This window comes from Sitophilus oryzae, unplaced genomic scaffold (assembly GCF_002938485.1).
Source record: "Sitophilus oryzae breed Bouriz unplaced genomic scaffold, Soryzae_2.0 scaffold_682_pilon_pilon, whole genome shotgun sequence".
NCBI classification, from domain to species: domain Eukaryota; kingdom Metazoa; phylum Arthropoda; class Insecta; order Coleoptera; family Curculionidae; genus Sitophilus; species Sitophilus oryzae.
Genome location: NW_022147287.1, coordinates 1973966 through 1990137, shown reverse-complemented (window position 1 = coordinate 1990137; position 16172 = coordinate 1973966). Strand labels below are relative to the sequence as shown.

At 31.6% G+C, this 16172-nt stretch overlaps 1 protein-coding gene and 2 long non-coding RNA genes across 5 annotated transcripts in view; 1 reads left to right on the top strand and 2 right to left on the bottom strand.

The window, feature by feature from the left end:
* Positions 1 to 938: 938 nt before the first annotated feature.
* LOC115888087 lies at positions 939 to 1528 on the bottom strand. Its single transcript, XR_004051205.1, has 3 exons — positions 1417 to 1528; positions 1109 to 1346; positions 939 to 1038 (listed from the first exon to the last, which is right to left on the bottom strand). It is a non-coding gene; the product is annotated as an uncharacterized LOC115888087 (long non-coding RNA).
* Positions 1529 to 3698: 2170 nt separating this feature from the next.
* On the bottom strand, positions 3699 to 9691 carry LOC115888076. The gene is made up of 3 exons (XR_004051201.1): positions 9657 to 9691; positions 6361 to 6668; positions 3699 to 3950 (listed from the first exon to the last, which is right to left on the bottom strand). It is a non-coding gene; the product is annotated as an uncharacterized LOC115888076 (long non-coding RNA).
* Positions 9692 to 11744: 2053 nt separating this feature from the next.
* The window catches only part of LOC115887906, a 42787-nt gene continuing 38359 nt past the window's right edge, over positions 11745 to 16172 (top strand). For all 3 annotated transcript variants that reach the window (XM_030907436.1, XM_030907437.1, XM_030907435.1), the window contains exons 1-2: positions 11745 to 12093; positions 12210 to 12291. In XM_030907436.1, coding sequence (XP_030763296.1) covers positions 12062 to 12093; positions 12210 to 12291 — 114 coding nt within the window. In that variant the 5' untranslated portion in view covers positions 11745 to 12061. The remainder of the gene's footprint in view (positions 12094 to 12209; positions 12292 to 16172) is intronic.

The window sequence follows — 16172 nt, the reverse complement described above, 5'->3', positions numbered from 1 at the left end:
TTTAACGAGATAAATCTGTATAGAGAATTCTAGAGATTGAATAATAATAAGTGAGGAAAATATGAGTTAATGTTATTTTCAACGAGAATTTAATTTACTCGAAAATATAACTAATGATGTGCAAAATGCATTAGTTTCAAATTATCAAATTTAAGTTTTATTATATTAAACATGAACAAAATTATAAATATTTTGAATGGTTTTAGTATAAACCTGATACCTCACACCTTTTTATAAAGTTAAATGCAATTAGAGAATAATCAAAAAAATAGTAAAATGATTATTTAATCCAATGACAATGCCCTGCAGAAAACTATTACAGAGACTGGAATAGAGTGATTATTGTTTGAAATTTAGTTTAAAATTACAGAAAATAAAAATTATGTCCTCTAGAGTTTTTTGAAAAGAACCTAATCCCAAATAATGCTAAAAAGACAACAGTAAAACAATGGAAGACTTGGAATCTCCATTGCCTTAGCACTCTCGATTCAACATTACAGAGACTAGAATAGTAATAAATGATATCCTTTAGGATTTTTAGAAAGATTCTAATCCGAAATAACACTAAACAGAAAACACCAAAATAAGGAAGGCTGTGAACCTCAATTACCTTAGCACTCCCCATTCAACGCTACCGAGACTAGATAAAAATATAAAAAATAATAATTTTTGTTATAAAAATATTTGAAAAAAAGAAAAGATTTCCTGGCACACATTTCATTAAACTTTGAGCAAAAAAAAAATGTTTTTTAATATTAAATTAAACATAATAGTGTAAAAGTCAAATTGGGTTTAAATTATTTTGAGAAATGACACCTCGAAAAAACTTAAAGATATTATTTCTTGTGATTTTTACAAACGACAAGAAATACAAAGTATTATATATGATTCGAATCAAAGAAAATATAAACGCAAATAAAAAGTGTGACCTTAAAATGTTGTGAAAAGCCTTAGAACAGCCCCAGAACCACGAACCGACGCGACCGTTATAATTATGCTTTAGAAATGGTTCTTCTACATTTCCTCTTCATCTGCATACTGAAACAACGATAAAAAAAAGATCAGTAAAGATGCCCGCGTCCAGAAAGTCCCAATAAATTCAACTCACCTTCATTCCACATCCTTTTACTGGCGATTCCTGCCACACGGCGTAAAAAGCAGTGTCATCACACCACGGGGGCAGAAGGACGCCCCTGGTCCCTCAGGAACTACGGACGGTCCCTGGAGAATCCCATTTAACGCGTCATCAGGATCGACAGAACCTGGAAATACTTTTTAGTAGCAGGACATCTAACACAGACCGACTAAATTCACAAATAACACGCGCTGCGTACACGATCATAGTTCTGGAAAGATAGAAATATTTCTGAATTAGATTTATGGAAAAGAACTGGGCAGGTGTGTGTTCAGACTTACCTCACTAACACTGACACTAGGCTGAATATGCTGGACTACGGCCCATCCCACCATTCCGATTAGACGTCAAGAAGTATGTCCCTCCCCCTCAGTGCTGGCTGTCCATCGCAGGGTAAATTTTATATTTTGAAATGAGCTCTATCGTTTTGACATGAGATTATTAGGAAAATTAGTTTAGATAAAATAGAGAGCTATGCAAACTTAAGTTTAGATACAGCGATAGAGCAGAGAAAAATTTGATGGGGCAGAGCAAAATTTAAAAAAGAAATGGTCCCTTATTCCAATCTCTTACAACAGTGAAAAGAAAACCCTAAAATAACGCCAGACTAGAACCGGCGCTATTTTAGCATTATCAATTCATTCATCTCAAAGACCAGTAAATTTAATCAAAATTATTATAAGTTTAATTTGAAATTATATAAAAATATAGAGAATAAAACAGTTTAAATCAGAGTGAATTTACTTAATTTATACGTGAATGGGAATACTAAAACAAGAAGGCTGTTACTCTTCGAATCGTAATAGTACCATCCATTCACAAGAGACCATATAAAAAAGATTATTTTAAACAAAAATTATGTTTTTTAGTATGTTTTTAAGAGAGAGAATCTATTATAATCCCATTTTAAATTTTTAGAAAGAATATTGTCTCAAATAACACTAAAACAGGAAACGCTAAAATAAGAAAGGCTGTGAACTCAATTTTTATGAGAGAGAATCTAATCCCAAATAACGCTAAAAAGAAAACACTAGAACAGTGAAAGACTTGGAATCTCCACTGCCTTAGCACTCTCGATTCAACATTACAGAGACTAGAATAGGGTGATTAAATTTAGTTTAAACTTACAGAAAGTAAAAATTATATTCTTCAGAATTTTTAGTGCGAACCTAATCCAAAACAACGCCAAAAAGAAAACACTAGAACAATGAAAGACTTGGAATCTCCATTGCCTTAGCACTCTCGATTCAACGTTAGAGACAAGACTAGCACTAAACAGTAAAATGAGAAAAGACGTGTACCTCCATTACCTTAGCACTCTCCATTCAGCACTACCGAGACTTGATAAAAATAAAAAACACGAATTTTTGTTACAATAATACTTAGCAAAATGAGTGGTTTATTGAAGATCCGATTTCCTGGCACATATGCCGTTAAAGTTTTAGAAAAAATAGGTTTTAACGGTCATAACTCCAAGAAATAGAACCTGCATAAACCGTTTAAATGGACAGACCAAAACACCGGAGAGACCCAAAGGCACGGCGGGTGATGTTCCAGTCAATTCGAACCTTTACGGAATCTTGGCCAAGCCTCGACCCTCCGATACCAGCTTGATCCTCCATTCCTGAGGACATTTGTTCCTTGGAACCCTGGCCAGACCAAAAATCACCGGGCTACAGGGCGACCCACCTCAAAAAGAATCAGATTAAGAATTTGACGGTGTCGTCGAGAAAAACCATTCGACAACGGTTTGATATTTTTCGAGTAACGAGGCAACCCGGAAAACAAGTTTATATGCCTGCGTTTTTCAGTTTGAAGAGGAGAAGGAAAAATATAAAGACTTTCACTAGTAAAAGCTTTATATTGGTGGTTAATTAGCAAGGCGACATCGGAGGCTGAGAATAACCACATAGTTTTATGACGTTCCGATCGGACAATTTAACGTAACGTCTTCTGCCAGATTCCCCACACTCAAGGACCAGCGTTTACCTGCCCTTTCCGGTCCAAGAGTGCCAGATGATCCCAACCCACTGCGCCCCTTTGCAAGCCTCCTAGTCCTCTAATTGAGCTGAGCCCCACTCCCCAGACACCCTTTACGTTTAGGACAACAACCCGGCCCCATGGGATAGCCTGCATAGCATGATATAAGCTTACGCCCGGTAATGGAGCGGTGAATAACATACCCACTGGCAGACTACAACGCAACGAGCACCTGGGAACCCCGGCCTGTTACCGGGGCTGTAATAATATGCGAACGAATCCAGGGCGAAACAGTCCCAGGCCTCCGAGACTGGCCCCTCGCGACAGTCCCCACAGCCCACAGATTGCATCGCAACCACCCCGCAACGCTGCTTTTTTTGTGTCTATCGATTTAAAAAAAAACGAGCACTAAAAAGTACTCGTATTTATTATAGTAAAATATACTAGCACTAAAAAGTACTGGCATTTATTAGCTACTTCATGTGAAAGATTCTTTTAAAGTGACATTAATTTAATTTAATTATACTTTCAAATCTAGAGATGAAAATCTCTGTTTTCATGGAAGTCTATAAACATTTCTTATAGAGTTTTATTTGCGTTAGAGAAAAATAGTGACACTTGTGATATTGAACCCAGACTAGGTAAAACGACGGATTAATCTAACACGAACTCAGCGGTCATGTCTTTAGAGCCTGATAGTAGAGACATTAAACCGCACGCTTACTAGCTGGGAGCGTTGATGGATTTTCACGTGATAGCATTCCACGAGCCGTCTGCATGGGTAAAGTAAGTGTAGTTTGGTAATTACAATTGTGTGTCCCCATTCGAATGCGATCTGAAAAAAGAAAAAAGAGTCTTACAAAAAGATCCCAAACAACCCTCTGGCTTTTAATAATATACAATCTTGAATAATAATCAACTACTGGAGTTGAAAGTTAAAATATATGTAAAACTAAAAATGTTATGTATTCGCGCTTCAATGAAATACCTCAGTTATAGAGAGCGTTAAAGGGTGTAGGGTCTTATTAACTTTTAACTACTCTATGTGACAGAGAAAAAATGTTTATAGAGAAAAAAGTTTCCAAATTGACTGATATACATTAGAAAAATATTTATTTACAAATTGGTTGTAGAAAAAAAATATAGTAAAATATTATAAGTTAAGTAGCTGCGTGAACCCCCTGTATACTGTATACAACCAAATAATTATTCTCAATTTAGAAAAATGTGATTTGACTATGAAAAAAATTAACTTTTCATAGTGTGAGCTGTTTTTGAAAAAGTGGGTGAATAATATTGTAATTTTGGTTGAGTTCCAAAAACCTGAGTTCCAAAAAAATTTAAATCAAGAAATTTAAAAAATTATTTTATAATTAAAATTAATTTCAAAAATAAATATAGATATAAGTAAGCCAAAAAGAACGAAGTATAAAAAATTTAAAATTACAATAAAGTAGCACTATTTTTAAAAAAAATCCTAAGAAATTATATCATTGAAATCAGCTAATATTTTTTCTTAAAAATGTATATACAAATATTATAAGAAAAAACAATAAATATACACATATTTCTGTAGAGATTAATAGTGAATACGAAAAATTAATAAAACACCAGTAAAATATTTCAAAATCTTCGTGTGATCTGTTTTTGAAAAAGAGAGTGAAGAATATTTATTGTGATTTTGGTTCACCCTGTATATGAATATAATCCTATGAATGCTGATAAAAATTGTTCCCAAGAAATTTAAATAAACATTTAATAAAAAAATTATTTAAAAAATATATTATGTAGAAGTCATTAAGAAATAGTATAAAAAAAAATAAAATTACAATAATATTTTAGGAAAATGTAATGAAATTATATCATTGAAAACAGCTAATAGTTTTTCTTAAAAATTTCTATACCAAATGTCCAATGTTCTGTAGAAATTAGTAATGGACGAAGAAATAGTAAAATATCATTAAATATTTGAAAATCTTAGTGTGTCTGTTATTAAAAGAGTGGGTGAATAATATTGTAATTTTGGTTCACCCTATATATCTATAGGTACTAAAAAAATTGTTACTAAGAAATTTCAATGGCTATTTAATAAAAAAAAAGTATTTAAAAAATAAATACAGATAGATAAAACAGATAGAAGTCATAGAGACATAATGTAACAGAGTATAAATAAAATATTACAATAAAAGTACCATTATTAAAAAAACAGCTGATAATATCCCTTAAAAATTTAATCGCAAATATCAAAAAAATAAAAATATATACATATTTCTGTTGAGATTAGTAGTGGGTCAAGAGTTAATAAAATATCAGTAAACTATTTGAAATTCTTGCCAGAAGCAACAAAAAGATATAGTTTATCAATCCCAAGCACATAGTCTCTAAGAAATAAATAAAATCAATGAATTAGCAAGCAAAATTTACTAGCTTCAGAAAAACTATCAATAACAATAAACTACCTATATTAATTTTCTAAATGTTATTTTGTTTAAATGCAACTTTTGTAAAAAAAAACATCTAATCCAATACATCTAACAAGTGCTTTTATAAAATGAATGCAAATATATTTAGAAAAAAATAATCAATGCACAATTAATAACAACAAAACTTAAAAAACAAGAAACCAGTATTTTAATTTTTAGGGTTTAGATCAGTTTCAAGAAAAAAATCAGCAGATTATCAATATAAATTTCACTAGTTATTCTTCATTAAATATTTAACTAATTAAAGCAGCTACAGGCAGATGCAACTCTGTGTTTTACAGCTTTCTAAACTTTGTTTAGATTATTTTATAATTTTATAAAAAATGAAATACATAAGAATTCTCCCCTATTATATAATATCTTTAAGAAAAACCAACTATTAGAAATATTCTTCAGAAAATTGAGTGATTATTATACATACATATATAATCACTCATATAAAGCTTTAACTTCTAAAATACTATATATACATCAAGGTATCTAAGTCTAAAAATTATTTATTTTAATACATAGTTATCCTGTGCAACCATAAAAACATCAAATTTAGAAAACTGTCAATCCACAACAAATTACATCTTTTTATAGCAAGCAGAAATTATAAAAAAGGCAAAAATTTTATACACTGCCCGACAATATTTCGACCAGTCGGAAAAGAAATGACGTTACATTCAGCCAATAGAATTGCTCTCAAGCCAGCCGCTTTTATAGGGTCCGATTTGTCGAAAAATGTCAGGAAATTCATAGGAAAATGGTCGTACTTACCATCTCTCGAGTCCAGCTAGGTCCTACCCGCGATTATGCCGTGATACCGAGCAAAATGTGTAATGGCGCACATTCACTCCCGGAGTGCAGCACGTCTGGATACAGCGCCCGAGCTCAGGTACGACCTGAACTATATGACGTGTCCAGACCCATACCGATCCTTGGCCCATTCCATCCATTCCATCCAAAGGCAGCCTGGTTTCTTTGCGACTTGAAGATCTGTTGCTGTGTTGATATCCGTCATCTCCTTGCTTCACTGGCAGCGTAGTCCTTGGATATCCGTAACCCTGGATAATTTCTGGCATAATCTAAAACAAGACAAAATATCTTTTAGTTACATAGTTCATATGTTAATAATTTTCTATATACAGAATTCCAAATAGATCATCTAATTATATATATATACAGGGTCCGGCAATAGTGCGTCGGGCATCTGTAGCTCCTAGAATAAAAAACTTGGAAAGTTTTTTTTTAAATTCAGACCTAAAGTATGTACTAGGATGCATTCCAGGAAAATACAGGGTGGGACACTGAAAACTTACAATAGCTATAATTTTTAAACCAAAAAAGATATCAAAAAAATAAAAAATACCGTTTCTATAATATCGAGGGGGAATACATATGACGTATTTTTTGAACCACCCCGACCTACCCCTTAGGAGGCACCCCTACTCACTTGAAAATCTTAAATGGCAACACCCCACTTGTGGCGTCTTTTTGGAAAGCTCATGAAAAATGCTAAATGATGATCATAAAGTTTTTAGGGTGAAATTGAAAAACTACCCTTACACGAACAATTAGGTGGACATTAATGAAAAAGGTGATTTTTTCAGCATAAGTTACAAATTCGGCAAATGAAGTATTTTTCAAACCACCCCAACCCACCCCTAGGTGGCACCCCCTCACTTCTAATCTCAAGATAGCGATACCCCACTTGTGATACTTCTTTGGAAAGCTAATTGAAATTGCTAAACGATGGTCATACAGACTTCAACTTAATTACTGGTTAGTGACAAGAAATGTAGGTGTGACAATTTGAAAGAAATTTAAAATGATAAAATTTATTTTAATAATTGCTCAAAATGACAGCCGTTTTGTTCCATACAAAAATACAAACGATTTTCAAATTCTTCTCTCACTTTTTGGAAAGTCTCTCTCGGAATATTTCGACATGCTTCAGTTCTCCTCTGCCTCAATTCTTGCAACGAACCTGGTTTTGTTTTGTAGACTATGGATTTAGTGTAACCCCACAAGGAAAAGTATAAAGGAGTGGGATCAGGTGACCTTGGCGGCCACTCGATTAGACCCCTTCTGCCAATCCATTGCCTTGGATAATATTTATCCAACCACCGCCTTGTGACAATAGAATAATGCGAAGGGGCTCCATCTTGGTGAAAGTGTATGAGGTCTTCATTAAGAGTTATAATAAATTTCTTTGTGTTCCAGCTCTTTTTTCTCGCAATGGTTCATGGATACAAAAATAATTCATTCTATTGATTTTGACACGTTTTGGCATTTTTTTTTATTTTTAGGCTCTATTTTTTTCGTTCTTTTTTATGACAGTCGTTCAGAATTTTTTATAGGCTTTCCAAAGAGGTCTCACAAGTGGGGTATCGCTATCTTGAGGTTAGAAGTGAGGGGGTGGCACCTAGGGGTGGGTCGGGGTAGTTTGAAAAAAACCTCATTTAGCTGGGTCCCAAATTGTAACTTATGCTGAAAAAATCACTTTTCTCATTAATGTCCACCTAATTTTTCGTGTAAGGGGTAGTTTTTCAATTTCACCCTAAAAACTTTATGATCATCGTTTAGCATTTTTCATGGGCTTTCCAAAAAGGCGCCACAAGTGGGGTGTTGCCATTTAATATTTTCAAGTGAGTAGTGGTGCCGCCTTAGGGGTAGGTCGGGGTGGTTCAAAAAATACGTCATATGTATTCCCCCTCGATATTATAGAAACGGTATTTTTTATTTTTTTGATATCTTTTTTGGTTTAAAAATTATAGCCATTGTAAGTTTTCAGTGGCCCACCCTGTATTTTAACATCTATAGGGTGGCCCAAAAAGTATTAGTGGATCGGGATGATTTTTTTAAATGGAAAACCCTATATGTTGTTGGATTTTTTTGCTTTTTTATCTGTATTTAGAGTATTTCAAAAATTTTAACGGTTTTGCAGATATTCGCGGTTTTATATTTAATGTGGCATTTTCCACAGTAAATTTTTATCAAAGCCACTCAATGATTTTTCTCTCGTATTTTACCGTTGAAAAGCCATATGAAATGTACGTATAATATACAGGACAGTTCTTGTATTTGTAATAATTTTTTAAAGAAGTTTGTAAAATACCTCGTAAAATACATTTTTTTATCTCTGAAATTATCGAAATATATTTACTCATCTTATTATAGGGTTATAATATATGTATAAAATGATTTGGACAGAAGCCAAAAATGCAATAACATACAAGGTGTTCCATTAAAAAAAGCATCCCGATCCACTCACACTTTTTTTAGCCACTCTATAGAAATTAGATTCTATAGAAATTAAAATATTTTTCAGAAATACATCCTCGTATATACTTTAGGTGTGGACTTAAACGAAATTCACAAAATTTTTTATCCTAGGAGCTACAGAAGGCCGACGCATTATTGCAGGACCCTGTACAAGACAAGAACATCTAGAAACATAAAAACCTAAGCAAAAAATCTCTAATAAATAAATAGAATTAATGAATTAGCAAAGAAAATTTACTAGTTTCAGAAAAACTATCAATAACAATCAATTAGGTTTACTTACAATATTAAGTACTAATAATTATTATTAACTTATATAAGTTTCTTAAATGTTATTTAGTATAAATACAGGAAGATGTAATTTTTCTGTATTTTACAGGTTCCTAAACTCTATTTAGATTATTTTATAAAATATTTATTAGATAAGTATTCTTCTATTATATAATACCTTCAAGAAAACCATCAAGTGCACTACTAATATTCTTCAGAAAATTGATCGACTATAATTTATTCACTTATATAAGGTTTTTATTTCTAAAATACTATATCCAAACTATTTAAGTCTGAAAATTAGTGAAAATGATTTATTTTAATACAGTACAACCATAAAAAAGAACTATTTATAGCAACAGAAAGTATAAAAAAGCAAACAGAAAGAAACGGAAAGTTTAACAAAATGAAGGTGGCTTTGACTTTTTTTGTTGATCTTGCGCTTCTACCGGCCGCCTTTAGATGGTCGGATTTTTTGAAAAATATCGGGAAATTCGTAGGAAAATTGTCGAACTTACCCTCTCTAAGAGTCTAGCTATGCACTACACATGATTTCCGAGCACAATATAAAAGGAAAAGGCATTTTTCCTTAAAAATTCTGGAGAGGCAACCGACAAAGATTTTACGTCGTCAACGGCCTGTCTAGAAATGACGAAAATCGACCAAAACGACCAATGATATTTGAGTTTTGGCGCTCGGTTTTAAATTTTTGAAGCTAGAGGGAGCGCCAACTCGAGCGTTTTTCTTCTGTTTTACCGATGAAAAATTATGTAATTTTTTAATTTTATGACCTAAACTTCAAGTCTAAATGAAAATTTAGCAATATAACGCTACATTGGAGTCAAAACTACTACCAGGGAAATGTAGCTACGTGTTTTCCGAATAAAATGACACCAAACAATAAACGAATAAAGCAAAATTCACAAAGATATCGCATTTTAATTACACCAATGTCCCTAATTGTTAATATCATAAAAAATAGATTTTTGCCTTAAAAAAGATTTTGAAGCTTTAAAATAGTTAAAGAACTATAGATTATCATTAAATATAGTTAATTAGGCAGTTTCGGACCTATTAAACCCATATAATTTAAAATAAAATTCAAAAATATGGTGGCGGTTCGGTAGCCTTCAGAATTTTCAATTAATATAACTTTGTTGTTCGATATTTTCCGAAATAATGCAATATTTAGTTAGAGACTTATTACATCTATCAATTATAAAACAAGGCAGTAATACCCCTATTTATAACTTCTACAAGACATTTTCTTAGTCAATGTAATGGCCAAGATTTTTTGCAGTACTATGTATAAACAGGATATTTTCTACATAGAGTTTCTGATAGAGTCTAAAAAATACAGAGTATGATGGTCATGTATTAATGTAAATTCTTGTTTGTTCATCTATGATGCTTTTAATGCACGAAGATATTTCTCCTTACCTGTACACTCCATTCTTACGTAAGTATTATATACGTACTCATTAATAATTTATTGATTCGTGTTTTAATTTAAATACAGATTTATTTAGTCAAAAGAAAATGTTATAAACACATCTTTACTTATACGGATCTAATGAATAATAAAGATATAAAAACTAAACAACTACAATTACTAATAAACAACTATATACCTACAAATACTAATAAACAACTAGCGCTATGTAAAATAATAGAAACAAAAACGATTTAAAGAAATATAGGTACAAATTTAACAACCCAAGGTACCTACTTAAAGTAATAAAATCTATGACTCAGACAACTACATAAACACTGAAGTGTATATTCAAATTTAAGAGAAAACTAGAAAATATTCAAAATCACCAGGAAAATATTAAAATATTTTGCAAAGTTTTATTTTTGTTTGGATAACCTCTCCAAATAATAATAATATCAGCTGATGATCAGCTGATAATGAGTGATGTGGAAAGGGGATGAGGGATGAGGGCAAAATTCAATGATTCCATTCTTAAATATTTTAGGGGAATCAATGTTGCCATAAGTCATTTCAAATTTATCTATGGTCAATTGTGCCCTCATGGCGTCGACTTGTCGACTATGGGGAGTGATTTTTTAAATGGAAGATGTATAGGAGTGGGCGATCCATATTATAGGTGTATTCTAGTGTATTCTTTTTACCCTTTTTAAGTGAGTTGGACCTTAACCGTAACATATACATCCGTGGAAAGCCGGCAAAAAAAACAGAGGAAAAAATAACTTATCCCTAATTATATTTACATACAGGGTGGGGTATACCCAGGGTGGTTTAACTTAATTTTAGCCACGAAGTAGATGGTATTAGACAAAGGTATCAGAGTATTTTTGAACGGTACAAAGCTTTTTACAATTTTACTCTCACAAATAAATTTGAGCGTCACTAAAAATATAGAATCAGGAGATTCCTTTTAGCACTTTAAGTGTTTTATAGAATCTGAGAATTTTAGTATTATAAAACAGATAAACAACTGTAATGACATCCATATTGTACGTATTTATTTTATATCGTTTACAAAATATCGATAGACTTTGCCCAACACTACTACATAACTCTCGGACAAGGACAGGGACAGACCACAGAAGAACAATTTGAATTTGAATCTGAAGTTGAAGTTGTACAAAACATAAAGTAATTTATTACTAAAAGTTTTAATTAACATTGCCTTCCTGCAGCTTTTATCATAATCTATATCATAGTTTTGTGATGTTCCAGTTATTTTACATCAATTAATGCTTTAAGAACTTTGGATTGAAACCATTTGACGCTGATTTATTAAAAAATGTAAGGTTATATTCAAAGGACGCTACCAAAAAACCGTTGAACTTCAATGAAATTGAATGTGACAGTTGGGAAAAGATTCTTTCAAGAGACGTAATTAGTTTTATGTTTATTTAAATAATTTGTTATAAAATAAACTAAAGGGAAAAAATGGAAGGACTAGAAAGGATTAAACCCGGCCTGTAAGTTTTAATATTTTTTTATTATTAAAATCAATGCGTTTAGATGTTGAACATAAGTGTTGTGATTTACAATAAGTGTGAAAATATTTATTCTAAAACATTTATTACTGTTTTAGCTACAGGAAAGTTCTTCAAAATAATGTTGCTTCATTTAAGGACAAGTTTAAAGATGTGCAAGATCGAATTGGAGCTCTTGTGGTAAGTATATATTTTTAGTTTGATTTTTGTTACCCGTTTGTAGTTTCTATCAGGACTAAATACGTTAATATTAAACCACACAGCTACAATATATTAAAATCTTATCGATATGTTCTATTTAGTAAATAATTGTTACCGTACATTTAAGTATGTTTGATTGTGCATAGGAAATAGTCCACAAACTGTTAAATCCAACTCTTGATGTTTACATTGTAATAGAAACATATCAGCCTGAAAAAAGCTATAATTCAATATATTTTCTATATTATGGTGCTTAATTTTGCGTATTCTATTTATATTTTGGATTAAAATTCATATGAGTATCCCATATAAGAATGTACAGGGTGTCCCATATGAGGGTTACATTATTTATTAGTAAAGATTAGAACATTGAAGTGGAAACATACCTCTAGCTGTAGAATTGGTTGTTTCTCGCAGTTTATCATGTTAATTATTTTTGGAATTTCTTTAGCCTGGAAATAGTTTGTTTTATTATTTGTTTTGAGGTACATTATTTAAGGAATTCTAAGTTATTTTACATAAAAGAGATGAATATTTTTAAAAACATTCCCCATCGACAATGGGGAATATCATCTAAAGTTGATCTGTCGATCTGTCATATTAAAATACTAATATTTCAACATCGTAGGTCCCCATCCTTGGCAATTCTGTTTGACAAATTGAGGCATTTGAATTTGATTTTAGATTTTGTAGATTTGTTTGTCTTTACTGAACTTATTTTATGATATTTTGCATTTATTCTACGATTGGTTTTATTTAGAGGTAGTAAATCTAGAAGGAAATTGTGTGTGTGTGTGTGTGTGTGTGTGTGTCAGAACTTAAATTAACGGTGACGCTATTGCGATTTATGTAAATATACATTTGTGTAATCAGTTATACAGGGTCCGGCAATAGTGCGACGGGCAGGTAGCTCCTAAAATAAAAAGCTTGGGAATTTTGTTTAAGTGCAAACCTAAAGTATGTACTAGGATGTATTTCAGGAAAATATTTTAACTTCTATAAGGTGGCTCAGAAAAGTGTGAGTGGATCGGCATGATTTTTTTAAACGAACACCCTGTATATTATTGCCTTTTTGGCTTCCTTTCAGATCACTTTACATAATCCTAAGATATGAGTAAATGTATTTCGATAATTTCAGAGATATTAATAAATAAATAAAAAAATATATATTTTTTAACCTTCCTTAAAATATATTACAATTACATGAACTGTCCTGAAATCAAAACTATATTAGGTATTTACTTTAGATGGTCTATACTTACTTTGCTATAAATATCGTAATCTTAAATCATACAGGGTTTTCAAAATTCTACGTCAAACTTTCTAAAATATAAAATAAATTTTCTTTATTTTTTAAATGGAACACCCTGTGTATAATTTTTTTTGTTAGATGAATAATTAAAAAATGAACATTTTTTGTATTTAAAGTATTTCAAGATTTTTAATGGTTTCGCAGATACACCCAGCATTTTTTCATATGGCTCTTTTAACGGTAAAATACGATAGAAAAATTATTGGGTGGCTTTGATAAAAATTTACTGTGGAAAATGCCATATAAAATATAAAACCGCGAATATCTGCGAGACCGTTAAACTTTTCGAAATACTTTAAATACAAAAAATGTTCATTTTCTAATTCTCCATCTACTGAAAAAAAGTGTTCCATTTAAAAAAAAAATCATCCTGATCCACTTACACTTTTTTGTGCCACCCTATAGAAGTTAAAATATTTTCCTGAAATACATCCTAGTTCGTACTTTAGGTTTGTACTTAAACAAAATTCCCAGGTTTTTTATTCTAGGAGCTACAGATGCCCGACGCACTATTGCTGAACCCTGTATAATTATATCCATCTTGCATTCAAGGATACTATAGAGATAAGGATAGTTCGATTCCTATCTTCCTGCACTGTCAGTTTTTTTACGTCATCTACTGACCGAGTTGAAGTTGGCGCTAAAGATTTTAGACAGTGACAGTTATTTTTGCATTTGACGGACGAGCGCACAGTGCGTTGGAAGATAAATTTAGCGGGACAAAAGCGTTTGGTTAGAAATAAGCCAAAAAATGTGTACTGATAAGAATAAATAGTAGACATTCCAATTGATAAAAAATGCATGAATATTCTTTGTATTTCGATACATTTTTATCAACCAAATTTGGTCGTTTTCTGCTCAGCAAGGCAGAGATCATACGAAAACAAAATATTTACAAATGCTTATACATTTTATTAGAAAGCCAAATTATGTTGAAGATTGCCAAAGGTATGTACTTTTCTACTGTATGTATATTATTTGTTAAAATCCTTCGTGCCTTTGTTCTGCAGATATCAAACTTACACTTTTTTTTCAAATATCGATATATTGAATGATGTAGATCTTTTGAGTTACCAATAGTTACCAACACAGGTAGTCGCAGTCACAGGGAGTTCAAGCTTAACAGGTGAATGCCCAAAAAGATTCATTTCAATCGGATAGTATAAAAACAAAACAACTCCATCAAAAGGCACTGAGTTTAAAAAATTGTCTTAGATACTTAATATATGAATTTACAATTACCGAGTGTTAAAATTAAAATTAAAATATCTATCTTATTTATTATTTTCAAAATAAAATATATTTTTTTAAAATAAATTATAGAGGGTGTCACAAGATTACAAATTAATTTAAAAATAACTGCTAAAGAGTTTTTTGATATCATAATTTTATGTATTTGGCAATAGTTTACAATACGGTTTTTGTGTATCATGTACGAATAATATCATAGTTTTATTATCTTGTATTTATTTATTAATAAATTAAGTTGTTAATAAATAAATAAATTTAACCATATAGTTGCTATATATTAGACCATTTGCTACGTTCTTAGATTTTAAGTCCCAAACATTGCTCTTGAGATTTTGTCCCGCTAGAATAACCATGCGCCGCACTGTGGAGCGCTGGTCAGCGCGTGACGTAGCATTCCACGGCGACTACGACAGCGGCGATTTGACGCGATCGAACAGTCCTTTAGAATATATACAGTCCTTGTCTTGCATTTTCCCTTTTATTTACTACTTGTCAAAAATAATTTAGATACGTCAATTTGACTTAGGTACGTATTTTTATTAGAAATATATATGTTTATCTTTGAATAAGAAGACTAAAGCCGGAGTCTCATGCATCCGAAATCCGATGGTACGACATCCGAAATTTGAAGTTATCCTGTGAAATAAAAAAAGCCTGTCACATACAATCCGAAAGTTCGTTCCGAAATTTGACAGTTTTGGCATTTAGACCTGTCATTTCCTATCAACAGTATCAACATTATTACATGTATTATTGGAGAAACACTTATAAAAATAACTTCCTCGCCAAATATCCCGAAATTGACCCTTTCCCACTAAACTTGTTTATAAAAACCAATGTTTTCAAAAAAAGTGAGGTTAAAATACACACGATATCGTACAAAAGTTAAACAAAATTTAACTTTATACGACGTCGGACGATTAGTTAAAAATATCGGATAAAAATTGGTGTCAAAATATTTCGACCAATAGGAGCACCGCCGGATCGTCGTGTCATCGGATTTCGGATGCATGAGACTCCGGCTTAAGGAACGAGCATATCAAAAATCCTAGGTCCACCGCGATGGGACTTAAATATGGCCGACTTAAATTCCGGTTTATCACTGCTGTTCTAATTTTATTTAAAAAATATAAAACTATGATGTAGTGTAGACGTGGGGTAGACTCAATATTTTTTTTATTTTACGTTGTGAATAAATGTTGGTAGTTATTAAAATTGGTATAAAAACATATTATTATAATAAAATAGATAAGTTTTAATAATTATTTATTAACACAAACATCCGATACTCTACTGA